The sequence below is a fragment of the Gymnodraco acuticeps genome, unplaced genomic scaffold, assembly GCF_902827175.1.
Source record: "Gymnodraco acuticeps unplaced genomic scaffold, fGymAcu1.1, whole genome shotgun sequence".
Lineage (NCBI taxonomy): Eukaryota > Metazoa > Chordata > Actinopteri > Perciformes > Bathydraconidae > Gymnodraco > Gymnodraco acuticeps.
In genome coordinates this window covers 2823044-2843835 of record NW_022990271.1, presented here as the reverse complement: position 1 = coordinate 2843835, position 20792 = coordinate 2823044, and the positions used below count along the sequence as shown (strand labels likewise).

The window sequence follows — 20792 nt, the reverse complement described above, 5'->3', positions numbered from 1 at the left end:
ATATAACATGTTATGACCTCGAGAACAAACACACTCACAGGAGGAAGCACTGTGAGAATAATTGTAATACTGAAATCTGACTATTGCACGCTGTTGAATGTGTTTAAGCCTTGAGGTTATACCTGTTATGAATCATCATTTGTGTATTGTAACCTTTCATTCTAAACAGTAACGGAAATTGGCCTTTTGTGGGTGTAGAGTGCACGACTGGACACGTTTTCACCCACATGCTGAGTAATTCACGACGACTGTTGATTCACGATTCATGATCGTTACAGAGAGACCGGGGCTAATGCCCTGCAGTGACACACCCATTTTCCTCAGATGCCAAAAACCACAACAGTCATTAGAGGTTTATCAATTCTTAAATTTCCCCTCCTCGACACCCCTCCTCGACTCCTATCCTCGATACTTAGTCCCGCCCACAGGAGATGCGAGTGGAGGACTGAGGAGGGGAACCGAGGAGAGAGGAGGGGAAGCAGCAGGCGGTTAGAGAAATGAGAACTCCTCTCCTCTGAGCAGTCATTTTAAAGAGACGTCCATTAATGATGACAGGAGGCACAGCAGCCCTCTGTCTGATGGACAGATGTGTTCATGATGACTTATATATTTACTTTGATTCATTCACAGTGCGGTATAATGAGACAATAACAGGCTACAGATGCGGACACACACACACACACATATATTTATATAAATATACAATTTCAGAATCAAACAAGTATGAGAGCACTCTCATAATAACGTAACACAATCAGAGACTGGATATATCCCCCCCTCTCTCTGGTCGCTGAAATGGGGAATTAAAATTACGGGCCAAAAGTTACAAGTATTAAAAGTAAGCAGAGGACACCAAACCAACTGAGACCCCTCTGTCCACCGCATCTACGCACTGTACCACACACACACACACACACACACACACACACACACACACACACACACACACACACACGCACGCACGCACACACACCTACACACTGTACACCACACACACACACACACACACACACACACAAACACACGGTGTGTGTGGTACAGTGTGTAGATGCGTGTTGTACAGTGTGTAGGCCTACCACACACCTACACACTGTACCACACACACACCTACACACTGTAGGCTACCACACACACCTACTAAAGCATAATCAGGCTACAGCCGTTGTGTATTTTATTATTGGAAGCACTAAATGGTCTTAGAAAAATATCGACTCTTTGTAGATATCTACTAAACTACAGCATACAAATACAGAGAGTAATGTATGCCTGTTATACTGAGTGATATATATTTTACACACGGCTCTGTTTTCTGCACGGACCTCACAGCTGTTCTCTCTGGAAACATCGCGACGCGATGAAAGGAGTTTCTAAAATAATATCCAGAGGATGCATGCAGAGCTGTCATTGGCTGAGATAAGTCTGGCCATGCGTCACGCCTCCACCGTTCCCGGAAATGCATCCGTGGAGGAACCATCAGTGTATCCTCGGTTAGAGCTCCTCCAGAGAGCCTCCTCGACGCTCGGTCCTCGATGTGCATTTAGAGAAATGAGATGTCCTTCAAAATGGCGCGCTGAAATTCATTTCCGGGTCACTACCGGAGGACCGAGGAGTCGAGGAGTCGAGGAGTCGAGGAGGGGAAATTTGAGTATTGAGAAACCTCTATTGTAAACAATATGCACTGCCTACAGGGAGATGAGAATGAGGCTACTGACCTGAGTTTGTGTCAAAATCATCCTGGTGAATTATATAATTGCCTGAGAAGATTGAATCTAGGCCAAAAATGAAGGCTCTTGTTTTGCTGAAACTCATTCCCGTAACCTGGGAAAAGTGAAAGGTACATTGATAATTCAAAACTGATATGAAAGTGTGTGTTGTTTTTTGTCTCCATAACCACACATCATTAATCATGTCTTTAATTAAGGGGTTCATCCAAGTTATTTTCCCAACTGTGAACCCATTGTTTTTAATATTTCAATGAATGCTGTGGTGTGTAGTTGTACTATGTTGCGCATAGTCAAACTGTTGGTTAAACTTAATTTACTCGCACATCAATGCTCTGCTGCATTTACATATTTATTTTATATGTAAACCCTGTACATCCTATCCAACGAACTACAATAAGCTTTGCTTAGTTTTTATCCTTGGTACCTTTAATTGTACTTTATGACCAGGTGATTACTTGATCACATTTACCATCATTTTAACTACATCTAACTTCTATAAAAACTGCTAGTAGAGTGAATATGGACCAAAAAGACTGTGAAAATGATGGAAGAAATTCCATTCAATCAGGTTAGCTTTCTCCCTCAGGGTGTTTTGTTTCTTTTCAATTGTTTATCCTCTGTTTGTATATCTTGTACATTTGCATGTATGTTTGTTGATATATCATGTATTTGCATACCACTGACTGTCATATTAGATCGACTGTATCTGTTTGCATGTATACATACTCTACTTTGCTATTCTGTATATAAATACATAGATAAATTGAACATGACCAATGTATTAGTACTGACATGTTATTGTCATACTGAAACAAAAGTCTTAATTTTTTTAGATAGATATAACCAGTGACATTTAATTTGTATTACTGTAAGCTTACATACACTTAATCTACTTTTGTAATTTCACCAGTATGTCTTTGTTGGAGTCTGGTTACCTACAACATGTATAGGAAACTAGAAGAAAATCAGTAACGTGGTTTTTCTGGTGCTTCTCTTTTTTATTTCTGCTGATATGGTTTGTTTTATGGCTTCTATAAAGTGCATTAGATTTAGCCTCATCAGTGTTTGTTTCCTTATTATTTAGTTTTATTTGGAATTTAAGGGGGTGAATGTGATCATTCAGCCAAGTTTCTTAAGTAACTGACAATGTTCCTGATATTTATCATCTTCCAGTAAAAATTATCTGGAAACAGAAATACTACCCGAAAAACTGGATATATTATGTTTCCTCAGTATTTGTTTGTTATGCCAAAGGAAGAGGATGAAAAAAAAAGTGTGAGAATGTCTGAGGAAGAGGGTGTGTTCACAGGTGTGCCAGCCCTTCTGCGTGCATGTGTGTTTGTGTGTCGTCATTTCCCCATTGTTGCACTGACGTGACACCTACCTGCTTGTGTATAAAAGCAAGCACATGATTCACCTGCTTCATAATCATTTCAGCGTGCCAAATACCTTTTCGGCTCTCTGACAGCTAACTTCAGCCCATTGCTTTGTCACAGGTTTCTATTAAGATGAGGAATCTTCTTGTGGGGGTTTTTCTCGGACTTCTTGCTGTTGTCCACTCAACACCTGTCCATAGTAAGTGAAAGTCTTTTTTTCTTTTAATAACAAATACTTAAGCAAACACTTATATTCTAGTTTAGCATGTGTTTGTTTTTATTTGGTAATTAAATGTTTGTTTATATAATTACATTATAAAATCCTAATCCAGGTCCATTTAATTCTGCTTTAATCCTAATAGGAGTTATTTAACGGTAGTCAGTACAATTATGTTGAAAAAACAGACACCTTTCCACCTCAGGACTCATGGACACAGGAACACACAGACAGACACAGACACAGGAATGTCTCTATGCTGTACCGACCTCTAAAATTTCAATAATTCCCATCGTGTCCTTTTTATTACCCTGTGAGTCAGCACTCCCCTCCTTACCCAAGACGCTCTTTATGTTTCAGGTCTTTCTGTAAGAATTCCAGAGTAGTATTTCATTATGGGTGCACATGGTTCCCCTGGCATCTCCAGATTACACACAGGGATCTTTGTCAAATGTGCTGAGCCCCTCCAGGAGGTGCAGTAAAGCGTGTGTCTGGAGTAAGGTGAAACCAAAGATCAGCTAAGAGCTGTTACACAAGTTTGGGCATCCGGTAACCTCATAGGGAACACTAGTGCCGAACGTGATGGGGCAGAAATGGAGAGTGGAGATGTTTGATTCAATTCTCAGGCTTTATTTGTAATATATTTCAGTTCACTTATCTTTTCACTTTATTGAGATTTTTCAGATTTGTGCTCAAGTGTAAATACACAGATACACTGTACTACTGAAGGTCAAGGATCATCAATGTCATACTTTTTTAGTATCAACAGTTAAAGTACTTGCTCTCAAGAAGAATGGTACCTTTAACTTATAATAGTATATTATTTGCAACTTTAGTATCAATGTGTAAGTAGTTTAAACACTAATTTTTCGAAAACACTGGTTTATTATGTTATTATGTATTGCATTTAAACGTTTATTGTATACTTAGTAAGATGTAGCTATAGCTCAGGGAGTAAAAAACCCAATTATTTTTATGTAGTGAAGTGAAGTAGAAGAACACAATGGAATTACTCAATCAAAGAACAACCTGCAAACAGTAGATAAGTACATGCTAAATGCTAACTGATTATAGTGTGAAATATCTAAAAATCTAGACTAGTAACAAGCAAAAACTTAAATCTAGCAAAGTGCCTAATTTGTTTTCCTTTGTGTCACAAAACTCTGGGATTTTCTTCCTTCCAGACAAAACTGGGTGTGTCAAGCGTGGTTGGCTCTTGTGAAACTGATGCTTTGATGAGGCTTCCTTTCTATTGTAAACTCTCTGATAGATGATTAGTCACAGAGGTTAATCATTACTGTCTCGAAGCAAACCTCATCAACGAAAAACACAAAACAAGTTTATACAAGAATTTTGGGCATAAGCCCTGTGTGACAATGTTTGTAAGGTATCAAAAAGGCTTGGTAACTTTCCTTTCCACTCATGTCAGGGCTGGTAAACACTCAAGCTGAACAGTGGATTTTTCTGTCTCTCTTTGTCCTAGCTACGACTCAGATCCCAGTCAAAGCTGAAAATGAAGTTATCAGAGAGGCTTTGACGGACGAATACATCATCGAACAGTCTTTACTCCCAACATTGACAACTAAATCGCCCAAAAGAAACACTACCGTTCAACAGATAACTGACACCACTCAGGAAAGTGCTAAAGGGGCGTCCATGGATCACATATCTACATCCACCATCTTGCCAGAGGACACTCAAGACAACATTTCAGATTCAACCACTACCCCAAACCGTCAGCTTAGCTTTACCTCTTCAGAAGAGCCAAATGAAGCCAAGTCAGGCGTCACGGCCACCCACATCACAGTCCCTCAAACTACTGACCTTACGACTGCCTTCGACATTGCCTTCCGGTCCACCCTGAGTTCTGAATCAGGCTCTGGAGATGGAGAGATGTTTACCCAGCAGCCTACTACAACCCCCAGTATGACGTCAGGCTCTGGAGATGGAGATGGGGAGATGTTTACCCAGTACCCGACTACAACCCCCAGTATGACGTCAGGCTCTGGAGATGGAGATGGGGAGATGTTTACCCAGTACCCTACTACAACCTCCAGTATGACCTCAGGCTCTGGAGATGGAGATGGGGAGATGTTTACCCAGTACCCTACTACAACCTCCAGTATGACCTCAGGCTCTGGAGATGGAGATGGGGAGATGTTTACCCAGTACCCGACTACAACCTCCAGTATGACCTCAGGCTCTGGAGATGGAGATGGGGAGATGTTTACCCAGTACCCTACTACAACCTCCAGTATGACCTCAGGCTCTGGAGATGGAGATGGGGAGATGTTTACCCAGTATCCGACTACAACCTCCAGTATGACCTCAGGCTCTGGAGATGGAGAGATGTTTACCCAGGTCCTTACTACAACCAGTTCACCATCAACCTCCATGGCTGGTTTTATCGCACCAAGAATGTTTGCAGGAAGCGAAGGATCAGGTGAAGGATCAGGATCAGATATTGAGAACAGCGGTATAGTGCTAATCAATGAGACACCTTCGAAGCAAGAACCTTTGAGAAATAGCGAAAATAGTAAGTATCTAAAACCTGCCTCAATAGTTATGCCTACAATCATGAACATTGTGTTTTATTGATTGCCAACGGAAAATATAAAACCTTTTTTTCTGTTCTTAGATCAGATAGGCCTACTGGACGATCCTGCCACTAACATAGGACACAGCACACCAGGTAAGTTTTGAAAAAATTGTAAACCAGATTTGTTCATGATCAAACTCTGCCATAGTCAGTCCCTGTCCTAACTTCTTATCTCCCATATCTCCAGGTTGGATCATCATCGTTGGTTTTATTGTGGGCCTTGCAGCATTGATAGTGCTATTTGTTGCCATCGCTACCAGAGACAAGTAAGGCTTTGAAAAAGGACAAATATAGCTATATATGTGTTGTTATAACTGGTTAAGCCTAGAAAAACATTCTTATTGTTCCTTATTTGTGCAGGTGGAATGCACCAAGCCAGGCATCCGAGACCAAGAGTAGCTCCTCCAACCAGCAGAAGGAGATAGAGATGAAAACGTTCCTGCACAAAGATAATCCCAGGGAGAATGGAACGGCGGGAGAGTACACGGTCATCCCCCTGGAGGAGCTTCCAGAACCTTCCTCACACTGAGGTTCAGACACAGACTCTCCGGAGGCTTCAGACTAATCACAGAAACACAAGTCAGAGTTTGAAACAGAACGCTTTGATCAGAGCAACAAAAGGGGCGGGGCTGTGTAGCACAAACGGTTCCTGTAAACTTCTCAGCTCTGATCCTAGTCCGGACCCCGAAACATAATGTGGCTTTTCCTGTCAACTTTCATAAACTCTTATTTACTTTTAAACTACAGCAATATTCATGTTGATGCTTTTATTGCCATTGTATTATCCGGAAAGAAATGCTGTTAGATGTTTTATTGTTTGTTTTTTGAATGTTTTTTTAACTGGCAATGATTCTGTGAAAATCTCTTTTTTGCAATAACATTATCGGTGTTGTGGATTGTAACTTATTTTAAGCTGTTGTGTTGTTTCCCCAACCTTTATTAAAAAACCTCTGATTCCTGAACAGAGCCCGACCCACTGACTCTTATGGCACATTTCCACTGCAGCGGGGTAGCCCCGTTTAAGCGTCCCTAAGCGTCCTCGCTCAGGCCTCGGGCTGCCTCGCTGGCCGTCCGAGGCCGTGGCGCATTTCCATTACAGTTTAGGACCTGGGGTAGCAACGCAGTGTAGGCGGGGCGATCGGCTTCACATTTCGAGTTGTTCCGTCGAGCTCCCGCTGGATTTTATCATCCCCAATGAGATGTAGGAACGTCGTCACCTTCTCGGTCGACCACGGTGTGCTTTTCTTTGACGTTGCCATTTTTGTAGCTCCTCCATTTACAAAAATGCTGTGTATAAAAATGCTGCAAGCTTGCTTCTAGATATATATGCGACGCTAGGGATGATCTCGTGTGCGATCTTGTGACGATTCTCTCTGACCAATCAGCAGTCGAGAGTGTTACATTACATTACATGTTATTTGTTAGACGCTTTTATCCAAAGCGACTTACTGTGGACAATCCCCACAGGAGCAATTTGGGGTGAAGTGTCTTGCCCAGGGACACAATGACATGCTGACTGCAGTGGGACTCGAACCCTGATTCGAAGTCCAGCACTCTATCCACTTAGCCACAGCCGCCCGTGTTGACGTCACTAGTTCAGCCCTGGCCCTGGCCTGATAGAACCACGATTTTATGGGGCCGGAAAAAGAGGGAAAAAGTTCCCGCTAGCCGGGGCTACGCTATATGGAAAGGCCACCAAAAACTGGCCTGACCGCTTGAGGATGGTTAAGGACGCTTAAACGGGGCTACCCGCTGCAGTGGAAATGCGCCATTAGACAACCTACACAGCACTCCATCTGTCGTTATTACATGTTCATATGATGAATTACACCGCATTTTATTTGAGAAATAAACACAACCACAGCTTATAATCAATAAACATTTATTTGTTTCCATTAATATTTACACACAGGTATTAAAACAGTTACACACTTTCAGTCCATTTGCCAGACAAATATTGTTTGTGTTACATTCAATCCTTCTTATTCTAATTTACAATAAATGTTGCATCACAATAAATGTCAGACACAAGGGAAATATTGGATACATTCTTGGACCGAAATGTGCATCAAATCATAAAGGAAGATAGAAAATATATGTTTTGTTTTGTAACGATTGAACGATTCCATGTTCATGTTAGGGTTGGACAACAATGCTACACTAGGCCAGTCAACTAAGGACATTTAGATCAAGGCCCGGAAACAATGCTACAGAAGTGATGTAACAAATAATTAGATAATGGATTTTACATAAGTCAGGCTACGATGATAATTTCCTAGGAAGAGTCTTCAATTTGTGAGAAAGGTAGTGCTTGAGCCAAACAAAGGATGACTTGCAAAGGTATCACAGCAGCATGGTGACATACTGTATAGCTGCCAACACAAAACTGAATCAATGTGCTGATGACCATTATATACTTAAAAACAAAATTCCCTGATTGAAGAGGAGAGCAATATTGGGCTCCCTTCCCCTAAAACATTCAGAGATCAGTAGTTTATTTTGAAAACAAATAAATGTAATGCATTGTTTCTAAATAAATAACTCTAAACTTATAACCACTAGTGGCTCATAACATGAAAATTAACATTGTACTTACATTGTTTTAAATAATATTGTTAAAGTCTTTATAGAAACGTTTAGCATAGCAAAAACAATTCTGATGCTTGACATGAAATGTCAAATCCTACACATTTGATTTATACACTTTATCTAAAGATGATATATAAAGTGCAAGGAGGCACTTTAAACATGAATATAAGCTGTCACTTATCTGAAAAGGGAAATAAATAACCTGTTTTAACTTTGAACAGAGTTTCTACACGGAGTCAAACTCAAAAACATATTCAGCCGACATCCAATGACCTTGTTGTTACGGCTTCAGATTCAGAGGCAGAATTTAGTGTGCATTGCTAAACAGTTATGACCACAGTTAAATAACTCTGTGTATACACAAGCGTGTTATTTATATATAAATCTGCACTTTTGATCATAATGTGCGAAATCGCACTGATACCTTGTGAGGAAATCCAGCATGTAAGGTGGAAAAACTTTACTTCTATTGAAATGTGTGTCCCAATATTCTAAAGAAATTAATAGTAATAAATGTTATTCATTGTTAGTCATCACACTGACTGCACTCTGCAGTTGACATCGTCAAGGCAAGGTTGTCATTTAGCAAAGAAATAAACAGTTTGAAATAAAACACAGAGCAATGCACTGGCCTGCCGAGAGTTTGAGAGACACCCCCTACCCCCCTTTTACTCTTGTTGACCCTCCGACTTCCTTTCCTTCAGAATCTTCCCCTTGCTCTCAGAAACACACACAAACACAGAAATTCCAGTACACAGGCATACTTCTTGACTAAAAACAGAAACACAGTGCGTCACCCATAAAGAACATATATACAAATGGAATAAATAAATAACTGTGAGGGCACCCTTCACATACATTTCTATTTCTGCTTTACAGCTCTCTGCAACACATCCTGTGCTGTTTGTTGCCACAGTTAGAGGTCAAACGCTCTGCTCTTATGCTTTAAGTCCTAAGCTTTGCTTCTTAGGCTTGGCCATGTGTGTGACATCAAGGAGTAATCCCATAAGTCAAAGAGTCATAGGTAGCACAGTGTTGAACCATTACTTAACTCATAATGACAGAAGCACTGTTTCATTCTGTTCATGTTCTATTTTCATGAACACAGTTCCCATTATTTTGAACCTTTAGACCAGATTTGGACATTTCACGAGAAAACAAAATACACAAACATGTTGATATTGACAACGATTCAGTAAGGAAGTCTGTCAGACTATGAATATGCCGATCTGGTACATTTGTTCTGAGTCAATAACACCAACCTTTGTATTTTCTCTTAAGTGGTCCTTGTATCAAAGGTAACAAGGCCATCATCCACGTTTCATCGCTCCGCCCTTAAAGCTACAAAGAAAATGCTTCAAAACAAAAGAAAAAATTGATTTTGCACAAGGTTGAAGAATTATTTTGTTGACAGAACAAGAGGATTGCAGCAGCACCAAGTAATGTGTTGTCAACCGAAGGATTTATTCTTATTTACAAAGTGAATGAAATTAAATGCACCAGTTCCTTACAGTTTGTGTATAATACAAGTTGCTGAGTCATCTGTAGTTTGCTCAGTAGCTACCCTGATGAGTAACTGAAAGGAAGAGACTGGCCGTCTAAGGATAGAAGGTGTCGTTTTACTCATGATATTCTGAACAATCTGTGCTGTTGTATTTGCTGTAAAGTGTCTCTACTGTAGGCTATTTTTATTTTATGTACAGCACTTTGGCTCGACCAAAAATCGTTTATAAATGTGCTATATAAATAAAACTTGATTTGATTGATTTGACTGTTAGTTCTTGTGGTACAGTTGACTCTGCTAACTTTTCCCCCTTTCTTTTCTACGTAATTTTTTTTTTGGTTCATTTTTAAAGCTGGAACTCAGGGTAAGGCGTGGCAGCATCTGGATCTGCTTTACTCGCATTTCCATGGTCCTTCCTCAACAAGAGAGAACCCTCCAGTCCTGCCATTTTTGCCCATGCCGACCTGTAAGCAATTATTGAGAAAATCTAACTTTATGGCCAAGGCACTGTTATTTACATCGTCAATGGTTGGGAGCAAAGAAGCCATGCGTCATTATATTCAGGCCCTTTTACATTACATGAATTTACAGGCCATCGACCATAGGGTATAATAATTGAGTGAATCCCCAACATTGAAATACATGCGATGAAGCAATGATGCTGTTTACATGTCAATGTGGTTGTGGTAACAAGATGATATTAAAACAAGGATAGTTCCCAGAGTTGGCCATGTATTGTATGGATTCTCCGCCCAACCGAATTACAATAATCAAAGAGCAACTTCAGCAACTTTAGCATCAGCATGCGAAAGTTGCATTGCACAAACAATGAAATAGCAACACAATTGAGTGAAATACTCTTTAAAATATCTTTGATAGGCATGTCATGAATGTGTGCATCACTTTGGGTGAAACATGGTGAAACAGCAGTCTTTATGTATACCTACAAAAAGCCAATGATTGAAAATTGTAATTTGGTCAGGGCTGCCAGAAATACATGTCCAATTATGTAGACCAAAATAAATAAATAAATAACAACAGTTAGTTTCTTAATGAACTCAGAACATACCACGCAACAAAATGCAAGTGAAATATAATTGTGTACAAGACAACACATTAGGAATGGTTGATGCTTACTGTCATTTGTGTTTCATGAGAATAAAACTTATTTTATATATAAAAATTATAAAAAACAAAAGTGTAGTATACAAAAGAACAAGCTTTGCTTTTGTTGAACCTGGTACCACAAAAACTGCTTTTTCATACAAGTAACAGGTGAAGAGCTAAATATGGAAATATTTATTTAGCTCTTCACTCCATTCAAAAAAACATTTTCCTCAAAGAAAATGTAACATGTACTATTTACATAGACACCGATACACTGATGTATAAAAAAAGAAACACACACACAGAAAGGAAAAGAAAGGGTAACACACACACAGAGCAGGGGAGGTTTCTCTACATACAAGTCTCTATGTCCGTTAACGTGAAATGTACCTTGCAGTCGTCTATCAAGACTGAGTTGCGGTGTGTGTATACATTCTGGTTGGTGTTATTTTCAATGAAGGATTGTGTCTTTGACATCTCAAATTCTTCCATCCGGGCCTGTTGATCGTAAAGGTCAAGCTCGTGCTTGGAAAGGTGGTACACAATGCCCGCTCCATAGGAGTCCCCGACCACATTGACTGAGGTACGGAAACGATCCCTGCATGAAGAGAAGGTGTGTTTAAAGTGTGAATGATAAATGAAAGAAAAAGCTAAATGGAGCGAGTCTTCTTTATGTTTTAATTTAAATGTTTTAGTTATGTTGTTATTTAGGCTTCTAAATCATCACAGAAAAGTAAGCATGTCTTTTTAAAACAGCAAAATAAAAATAAATGTTAGATGCCGGCAAAATGTGCTCAATACCGTCACACGAGCAAAAACCTAAATAATTCATTGAAATCCAAGCATCTGTATTGACTATGGTGGTTAAGCTCTATGCTTTATACATTGTGTGTGTGTGTGTGTGTGTGTGTGTGTGTGTGTGTGTGTGTGTGTGTGTGTGTGTGTGTGTGGTGTGTGTGTGTGTGTGTGTGTGTGTGTGTGTGTGTGTGTGTGTGTGTGTGTGTGTGTGTGTGTGTGTATGGAATGTCCTGGAATGAAATTCCTAGAACATATGCTGAAAACATATGTATGTCTAACAAAGTGAAAGGATGTTAATAGCTTAAGAAAATAAGGTGTTGAGGTGATTTTACATCCTTAAGATTGCAAAGCATCCAAAAGCAAGTTGGTACCAAACAACCAGGCAAGCATGATACAAGTGAGTGTTTATGCTTAGTGACAACTGGACTGTTGGGGATATATGAGTCAATGAGGTAGTTAGAGTTGTGCTTTGAAGCTGTCATGTATAACCGTTGTTATTTAGCCCCGAGTGAATGATACCTTTCTTATTTTCAATGTAGTCTTTTTGGGGGTAAAGAAATAAATTGTCCAAACATTATACTATACTTGTATGAAGTATGGGAAGTTACCATTATTCTCTTTATCTTTTTCAAGCCTTAATGTAAGAAACACCTGTATGGTATTGGAATGTTTTTTATAATGATAGTGTTTGTGTTCATGGTGAACTCACAGCAGCCAGTCGACAGCAACCAGGAGGCTGATGTCCTGAGTGGGCAGCCCCACCGCCGTGAGGATCAGAAGCATGGTCACAAGTCCAGCGCTGGGGATACTGGCCGCTCCAACACTGGCCAGGGTGGCTGTCATACTAATTAGGAAGCAAATCCAACTCTCATCAGGTCGGACAAACCACAGGCTCTGAAGCATCAACATACCTCTGCCACTTTAAACATGCAGATTCTGTATTGCTAAAATAAATACTTTGACAACAAATTATAGTTTTGAAATAATCAATTAAACTAGAAAGAGTCTTAACCATGGACAAGAAAATGTGGATAAAATGATGTGAAAATATCAAAATAAATCAAATGACTGTGTTTGAAAACAGTTGGAAACATGTTTCACAAGCATTTATAAACAATTATTTTTGCTACATCAGATGTGCAGTAAGGGAGTGAAGAATGTGGATAATGTGTTTCCAAATGTTGCCTTGCTAATGTGCTGTGTTATCTATATTTGTAGTCGCATGTTCACCTGACAGTCACAATCTGGCCCCAGTCGAGGTGAATCCCATTCATCTGAGCGATGAAGATGGCAGCCACAGCCTCATAAAGCGCTGTGCCGTCCATGTTGATGGTGGCACCCACTGGGAGTACAAAGCGAGTTACTCTCTTGTCGATGCCCAGGTTCTCCTCTAAGCATCGGAACGTGACAGGCAAGGTTCCAGCACTGCGGAAAATAAAACATAAAGAAATGCTTTGTTGTGATCGTCATCAACATCATATAGTGTCGTTCAGTTTGCAAACTTTGCACCCAATTTGGCTCTAAAACGTGCAGAGATGAATCTGTCTTGTTCACACTTTCATGTTGCAATAGTGTTAAAATTGCATAATTCCTTTATACGTACTGAAATAAATCAACTCTGGTTATTTGATCATTGAACAAAATATACAAATTTAGGTCAAAACTTTGATGAATTACAAATAAATAAGTTATACTAGTTTGAATTAACTTTGAGTGGAATCCCATAGAGAAAACTGCAATTGGGACTCAGCAGTTGTTTTGTATGTTTTTGTCTGATAATTATCAAGTGTCTCTGGCAGATGGAGGAGCAGTGAGCAGCACAGACATTGAGAGAACTGAGCTCACCTCAGGAGGCGAAGGAGTGTGTCATAAATAAAACATTAAGTTATCTCACATTGAGGCAAAGTGAGAAACCGTTGCTGGCAAGACTACTTATTATCATTTGAAATAAAGGTTACTTTTGTTATTTACTTTATGGCCCTGGAGGAGAAAAGGTGAATCTGAGTATTTACAAAAATCATACAGCACACTAAAGAACAAACCTGAACTACACTCTCTGAGCTCACCAGGGTCAGAAAGTCTGAATCCTAGAGTAAATAAATTAAGACATCTTACCTGGATGCTGTTCCAAGTGCCGTGACCCAAGCTTGGAATATTCCCATGAAAAACGTCCAGGGGTTCTCTCTTACTATCACAAAATATATCAGCGGGAGGAAGATGCCTCCATGGATAATGAGCCCGACTATCACGGTTACCATGTACATCCCCAACTGCCTAGCAACCACCTCCAAATCCGCAATGGAGATGATCTTTCCACAGATGAGGCAGGCAATACCAAAAGGGGAGTACCTGAAGATAGACACAGGATTAATCTTGTCACAAACGAGCTGAGGACCAAAATGCAAAACATGGGAAACCAGGGATAGTCGGTAACCAGCTTTATTGAAGGCAATAGTCTGGTGGGAGACAAAACGGCAGATAGTAGGCAAAGGGCTGGTCGGGGACAGGCCAGGGTTCCAGGAGAAAGCAGGACCGGAGTCGCAGGTACAGAACGGGTCAGGGAGCAAGCGAGGCAGGCTGGTCAGGGACAGGCAGGGTCGAAACCGGGAGAGCAATCTGGAGGGTAATGCTGCAAAGTACGATCTGGCACTCAGGTGAAAGTGAAGTGGGCCTAAATACTAATGGAGCTGATGGGTGTAACAGAGTGAGAGAGAGAGACAGGGTGTGACTACCAGGTGACTAAGGAATGTTAATGCAGAAAATAGGTGAGTGAGAAAGCAGACTGTGACAAATCTGATCAGATTATATTTCATCAGGAATATTTTTTGTTTTGGTATATAGTGATATTTAGGTTATTCAATATATATTAATGTATGTTTTATGTAAGCAAAAACAAGTTAAATAGTTTGACAACTTACCACATAATAGCACCAACAAGCCTCATCACAATCTCATTCAGGACGTTGAAAAAGTCCAACATCAACTTAGCCCTTTCTCCCATTTTTCCCATAATAACACCAAACGCGACAAAGAATCCGATCAAACCTATAAAAATAAGATAACATTGAATTAGTCTTGGATCATGGTGTCTTTCAGAAAATAAATAGCCAAGAATGAGGGTTAACCACTCTTCGAAAAGCCATATGCTAATGTAAATTGCTTTGTTTTCAATAAAACAATAATATTAGGGAAAAAAAGGAAATGTATGTTTTATCCGCCAAGGAGGTTTTGTTTTTAGCTCTGAATGATGCTAACGAACTTTAACTACTGCTTTTTATTTCCAGTCCTACAGTGGGTGGTTCTTTAGACTTTTAACCTACCCAAGACGTTCATCCCACTCTTGAACTGAAGCGTCCTTTTAACTGTGAACTGTGGAGGTGCTTTTGTTCTGTTAGTGGGCACTGGCACTTTAGTGATTACCGTTTGGATCTGGATAAGAAGCAAAGAAAGAACACACACTTGGAGGAACTGACATATGAATCATACAATGTATGTTGGGCAACTTATTTTTGTAAGACTCCTACCTGCTGAAAGCAGGCCTGCACCAAGTTTTCTGGGAAAAGGTTTCGGATGAGATCAAAGAAAGCGTCCACGCTGGACACATCGCCGTTCTTCTTTCCCTGGCCGAGGCCAGCCCTCATCTTGGGGTTACCTGGGTGGATGACCAGCACCAGGATCACTCCCAGGACCGCAGCGATCACAGTGGTCGACATGTAGTACACCATGGCTCTGGTGCCTAGGCGACCGCTGGATTTAGCATCCAAACCAGCAAGTCCTGTAGGAAATAATATAAGTTACTTATCTAAAAAAATATATATATATTATCTTAAACAGATAGTTAAAAAGCGAGATTTTGTTAAAGTCAATATATTTAAATGATATGCAGATATATAGCAGATCTAACCTCTTCTCTTGGTCTGTTTTTTTGTAATAAAATCTGATTTAGACATCACAGTTTTCATTGATTAGCTCCACGGACCGGTTGCAGCATTTAAATAGTGAAGTCTCAACACATTAGTCTACACTCATTTAGAGGAGTGTTGTGATTGCTCTGTTTATGAGGACATATTCTCCAAATCTATTGGAAATAACAAATTCTGACCCGACTCCGGATAAGCGGTTGACAATAGATGGATAGGTGTTGCACATGTGAGTCCTATATTCCAATTATATATGCTTTAATCTGCATGAATGTGTATTTTAGTGGACATGTTGCCCTCAAGAGCATAGTCAAGACAATTTAAATATATTTATATAAACTGTATATAAAAAAAAAAGTGTAGTTGGTTGGTGTCTGGCGTCCTTAGCACATCACCTGCCTACTCTCCTGTCTCTCCTGTTGCAACTGAACTCTCAACAAGTCGGACCGTGCAACCTCATTTCAGGACAGTTGTCATCTAATTGAGCAGAAAATGTGCAGCAGCTACTGTACCTCACCCACCTGTGACCAGACTGGAGACAACAAGAGGCAAAATAAGCATCTTCAGCATTCTCATTAGGATCTCTCCAGGGAAGGCGATGATCATAATAACATCAGGAGGGAGAGGCGATATGTGCCGCAGCAGCATTCCAGAAATGGAGCCCAGAAACACACCTGAGCCGGCGGGAAAACACACATCAAACACAAAGCAAGCTGACTGTGAGTCATGAGATACTAACTGTGAACACAGAAGGATTTTATCAACATTGGTGTGATAAATACAACACCTTTTGCTTTTTGGAGTTTTAAAGCAACACTACAACCTGTCATCTAAGAGACACAGATGCATGGTGTTACCTAGATACTGTGATATTTTGTGTTTATACTGTAATACAACTTTTAACCTTGGGTTTTAACATTAACAGTGAAAATATAACTGATCAAAGTGTTTTCCCTTTTACTTCTGTCAAAGAAGAAATGCTGTAAAACAATGAAAATTAAAACTGCGGTCACAGACGTGCACGCAGTTGTGGGCGGGCCTTCGCGTCCGAGCGCCTGTAGGGGAGGGTCGCCGGTCGTCCCGGCGTCAAGCAGACGCGCGCGTTTCCTCCGAAATGAGCCGTTCGTCATTTCTCAAACGTTCGGGTCCCGGGCTCCCAGGTCTTCCGGCAGCGACCGGGAAACGTATGTGGGCTCGCCGCCTCGAAGGAAAACACATTTCCGTAAAGGCTCGTCGACGATCGATTATCGCGGAGGCTGTCTGGAGGAGCCTTAACCGTGGCGTGCGGTGCAGTGGGTTGTGCAGACGTTCTGCCCTTGGCCGTTTGTTTACTCGATAAACGCATCTCCTCTGGATATTAGGCCATGTATGTTCTATACCAGTGGAGTTTGCTTTTTGTTGTTGTGTTTATTGATCAAAAAGCAAACCTTCAATACAGCTGTTATGTGGTCAAGGTAAGTAAAGTAATGATTGAAGCTGTGTATTGGTTAATATTAGTGGATGACTTAAAATGTAGTCTCAACATATGTATTGTACTGTATTACAGGATGAAAGTCATCAGATATAATTGTAAATAGTTATGTAATTTAGCTATGTAATGTAAAAGATCCTGTTAGCAGGGCAGTGGTGTTTGTTCTCGGCATGAAAGAGGTCTCCATTCCATTTCTAGTAAGACATGTAGGTGATTAGGTAAGGTGTGGGTGAGAAGAGAAATGAAGACAGTTTGTATGTGAAATGAAAAAAAAAATGTATTTGGGCTTGAAATAGTGTATGCAATGAAACGGAATGATTGTTTTTGTCTGGGAAGTCAGATGTGTTTGCAGATTAGGTATAGAATATGTGGGAATGTGGATTGGTGCTGATAACGTCAGACCTTTTTGCTGACTGTGGAACAACCTGTGGAAATGACTGTAAAGTAAGTAGGGTTAGGTGCAAGATGTCACAGAGTTGGTTAGTGTTTGTTGTGGATGGAGTTGACAGTGTTGAAGGCAATGGTGTGCCTCTCCTTGTGTACGCATATAAAGACATAACATATATATAGTCACACATTACTCCTAACAAGTCGCTCTGGTACTGACAACAGTTATGTGGGACTCGGCAGGGATTAAGGCACTTTGTATACCTGTCCCTGCTTCCGTTGTGTACACACACACACACACACACACACACACACACACACACACACACACACACACACACACACACACACACACACACACACACACACACACACACACACACACACACACACACACACACACACACACACACACACACACACACACACACACACACACACACACACACACACACACACACACACACACACACACACACACACACACACACACACACACACACACACACACACACACACACACACACACACACACACACACACACACACACACACACACACACACACACACACACACACACACACACACACACACACACACACACACACACACATCAATACCAATAAATTACTGTGAGTGTTCTTTGTCAGTTAGAGAAATGGAACTGTTGAAGGTTAGGACTGCTTGGGTATGAAACATTGAACTGCTTCATGAGTACTGAAGTACATTGAATTGACTTTGGTTTCTGACAGATATTGAGTTGTATTTGTGACATATAAAGATTGTAAAGATTAGTAAGATGTTTATGTGATGACTGACACATTTAAACTCAATGAGGAAATGCAGTAGCATTCACGCTAGACTTAACTTACATGGTGCCGTTGCCCATACTAAACAGATACATGCCTATTGCACAGCTAGTAGGGCTGCACGATATTGAAAAAAACTGACATCGCGATTTCCCCCCCCTCCCCTGCGGTATATATTGTTTGTTTTTTTAACCTGTTAAGTCCCAAAGTCCCGGCGGGTCCTTTACTTTTTTTTTTCACGACACTGTGTCTCAGGGGATCTTAATATTTAAGAACCTATTAATGTGTTATACCAGATTAACGGAAATAATCTCAGCTAACTGACGATACAAACCATTTTTACCAACACAAAACACAAGTCTCATAAGAAGCATCTAAATGACCCCTGAACGAAAATGCTAACGCACTTTGGCACAGAACTCAAGATAAAAGTACGCTTATTACTAGTTATCGTAGCTGCACATACAAGATATCCGATTAAAGCTGAGGTTCCACAGATTATTTAGGTATATAGTATCATCACTGAGTGATCTGAACTCGGACAGGGGAAGCAAACACAGACATCACAACACGTACCTTTACGTAGCTTCTAGGGGAGATGTCTCACCGTAGCTGTCAATCTGATCAAAAGACGTGTTCAATGGCATTAACACGAGAAAAAACGCGGCTGAATCGGTTAATCCATAGGTTTTTAACATCTCTGTATAAAATAATTATTTCATTTATAAGCCATAATTCCATTTTTATGTAAAAATCGCAGAGCAAAAGTTAGTTGCTAATGGTAGCCACCAGAGTGGCTGCTGCTTCCGGTCTTGGCTATGCGGCAGTCCAGCGCAGTGTAACACACACACATTAACAAATAAGGAGTGAGAGTGACGCGTAGCCAAACCCGGAAGCTAATAATGGTGGCTACCGTTAGCAGCTAACTTTTGTGCTCCGATTTTTACATACGGTGAGACAATCTCCCGTAAAAGGTACGTGTTGTGATGTCTGTGTTTGCTTCCCCTGTTGCGAGATCGGATCGCTTAGATACTATACTTAAATAATCTGTGGAGTCTCAGCTTTAATCGGATATATTGTATGTGCAGTTTGGATAAGTAATACGGGTATTAACCCTTCGATTTCGAGAAAACTCTGTTACCCTCTTAGGCCCCATGGACCCGAAATCGCGTCATTTGCAGGAAACAACGTCTAAGGAACCTTAATATTTAATAAACTATGAATATTTTATATCCATAGGCTATAACGGGGAAAAAAACTAATTTAACTGATCGTTTTCATTTATTTTTTCAAAAAAAACACAATGCTAACAGTGAGCCTCTGAATTAGCCCCGAGCGAAAAATGCTAACCTATTACTGCACAGAAAATCACTCCTAGCTCCCTTATTACTTATCCTAGCTCCACATCCAACACATTGTTTATGACCGTAAATACACAGAATCTAACGGTGCCCACCTCAACACTGAAAGATACAAACTCGCGAGGTTATCAACAAAAACGTACATCAAAACAAGTGGCGCTAGCTACTAACATGCGCTAGGCTAACATAGCTCTTTGTCTGGTCTAAACTGGTTTTCAAAGGCATTGCTATCCGCGTGAGGTAGCATGGACCTGCTTCATTAGCTTAACTAGCATTAGCAATGCACACACCCACCAATGTTCCAATGAAAAGCATACAACATACATTTCAGTATAACACACCAATTGCGATATTACTCACGTTTGACAAAGTGGAGCAGGGTTTCTATGTACCGAGAAGTGGGTATTTTAATGAGTCTGTCGACGACAAAACCTCCGCGCACACACACAGCCAAGGCAAGCTACCTGAATTAAGTCTCTCCCTAAACCGGCAATACCGGAAATGTGACATCCGGTTTGTCCTTCACAATAAAGTTTTTCAAAATAAAGGTACATTTAATATTGACGTATCAAATTGATTCAAATGTCTTACACAACACATGTATCGAGACAATAAATGAACTGTTTATATAGTCGATCAAGTATGTTACTCATTACAGGATAATCACATGACACTAAATCAGACCGTCTGTTCTCCTCCGTTTACATCCTGCTGGTTTAAATTATGTGTTATATTGTATTGCATAGAAAGATGTGTTACTGTTCTGCTTGTAGTGGAAAGACTGTTTGTAGTCGTAGATAGAAAAACAAAGATGGAAAACATTTCACCATACATTGTTTAGGACTTGTATATGTATTGGGTGTTTATGGTTCATGTGGGAAATTAATAAGCAGAGCTGTTGCTGGTAAATTTGTGTGCCATCATAATAG

General features: G+C 40.3%; 2 protein-coding genes across 2 annotated transcripts; one reads left to right on the top strand and one right to left on the bottom strand.

The window, feature by feature from the left end:
* The first annotated feature begins 3166 nt into the window (after positions 1-3166).
* LOC117549406 (mucin-5AC-like) lies at positions 3167-6888 on the top strand. Its single transcript, XM_034221294.1, has 5 exons — positions 3167-3299; positions 4801-5853; positions 5956-6009; positions 6104-6182; positions 6277-6888. The coding sequence occupies exons 1-5, from the start codon at positions 3233-3235 to the stop codon at positions 6443-6445; spliced, it is 1422 nt and encodes a 473-aa protein (XP_034077185.1). The 5' UTR covers positions 3167-3232; the 3' UTR covers positions 6446-6888.
* An 893-nt stretch (positions 6889-7781) lies between these two features.
* Positions 7782-20463, bottom strand: LOC117549297 (excitatory amino acid transporter 2-like). Its single transcript, XM_034221065.1, has 11 exons — positions 20455-20463; positions 20224-20323; positions 16356-16508; positions 15439-15689; positions 15235-15343; positions 14833-14959; positions 14030-14263; positions 13145-13339; positions 12624-12758; positions 11507-11714; positions 7782-10473 (listed from the first exon to the last, which is right to left on the bottom strand). Exons 1-11 carry the CDS (start codon positions 20461-20463, stop codon positions 10402-10404), a joined length of 1593 nt encoding a protein of 530 aa, XP_034076956.1. The 3' UTR covers positions 7782-10401.
* Positions 20464-20792: the final 329 nt, after the last annotated feature.

Excerpts from the sequence above, each read along its gene's own strand:
- LOC117549406 (XM_034221294.1), top strand. The coding sequence starts at position 3,233 with ATGAGGAATCTTCTTGTGGGGGTTTTTCTCGGACTTCTTGCTGTTGTC. Across the intron at positions 5,854-5,955 it reads TTTGAGAAATAGCGAAAATA|ATCAGATAGGCCTACTGGAC; the intron begins GTAAGTATCTAA and ends TTCTGTTCTTAG. Across the intron at positions 6,183-6,276 it reads GCCATCGCTACCAGAGACAA|GTGGAATGCACCAAGCCAGG; the intron begins GTAAGGCTTTGA and ends TTATTTGTGCAG.
- LOC117549297 (XM_034221065.1), bottom strand. Across the intron at positions 15,690-16,355 it reads TGTCTCCAGTCTGGTCACAG|GACTTGCTGGTTTGGATGCT; the intron begins GTGGGTGAGGTA and ends TATTTCCTACAG. Across the intron at positions 12,759-13,144 it reads GGCCAGATTGTGACTGTCAG|TATGACAGCCACCCTGGCCA; the intron begins GTGAACATGCGA and ends CTTCCTAATTAG.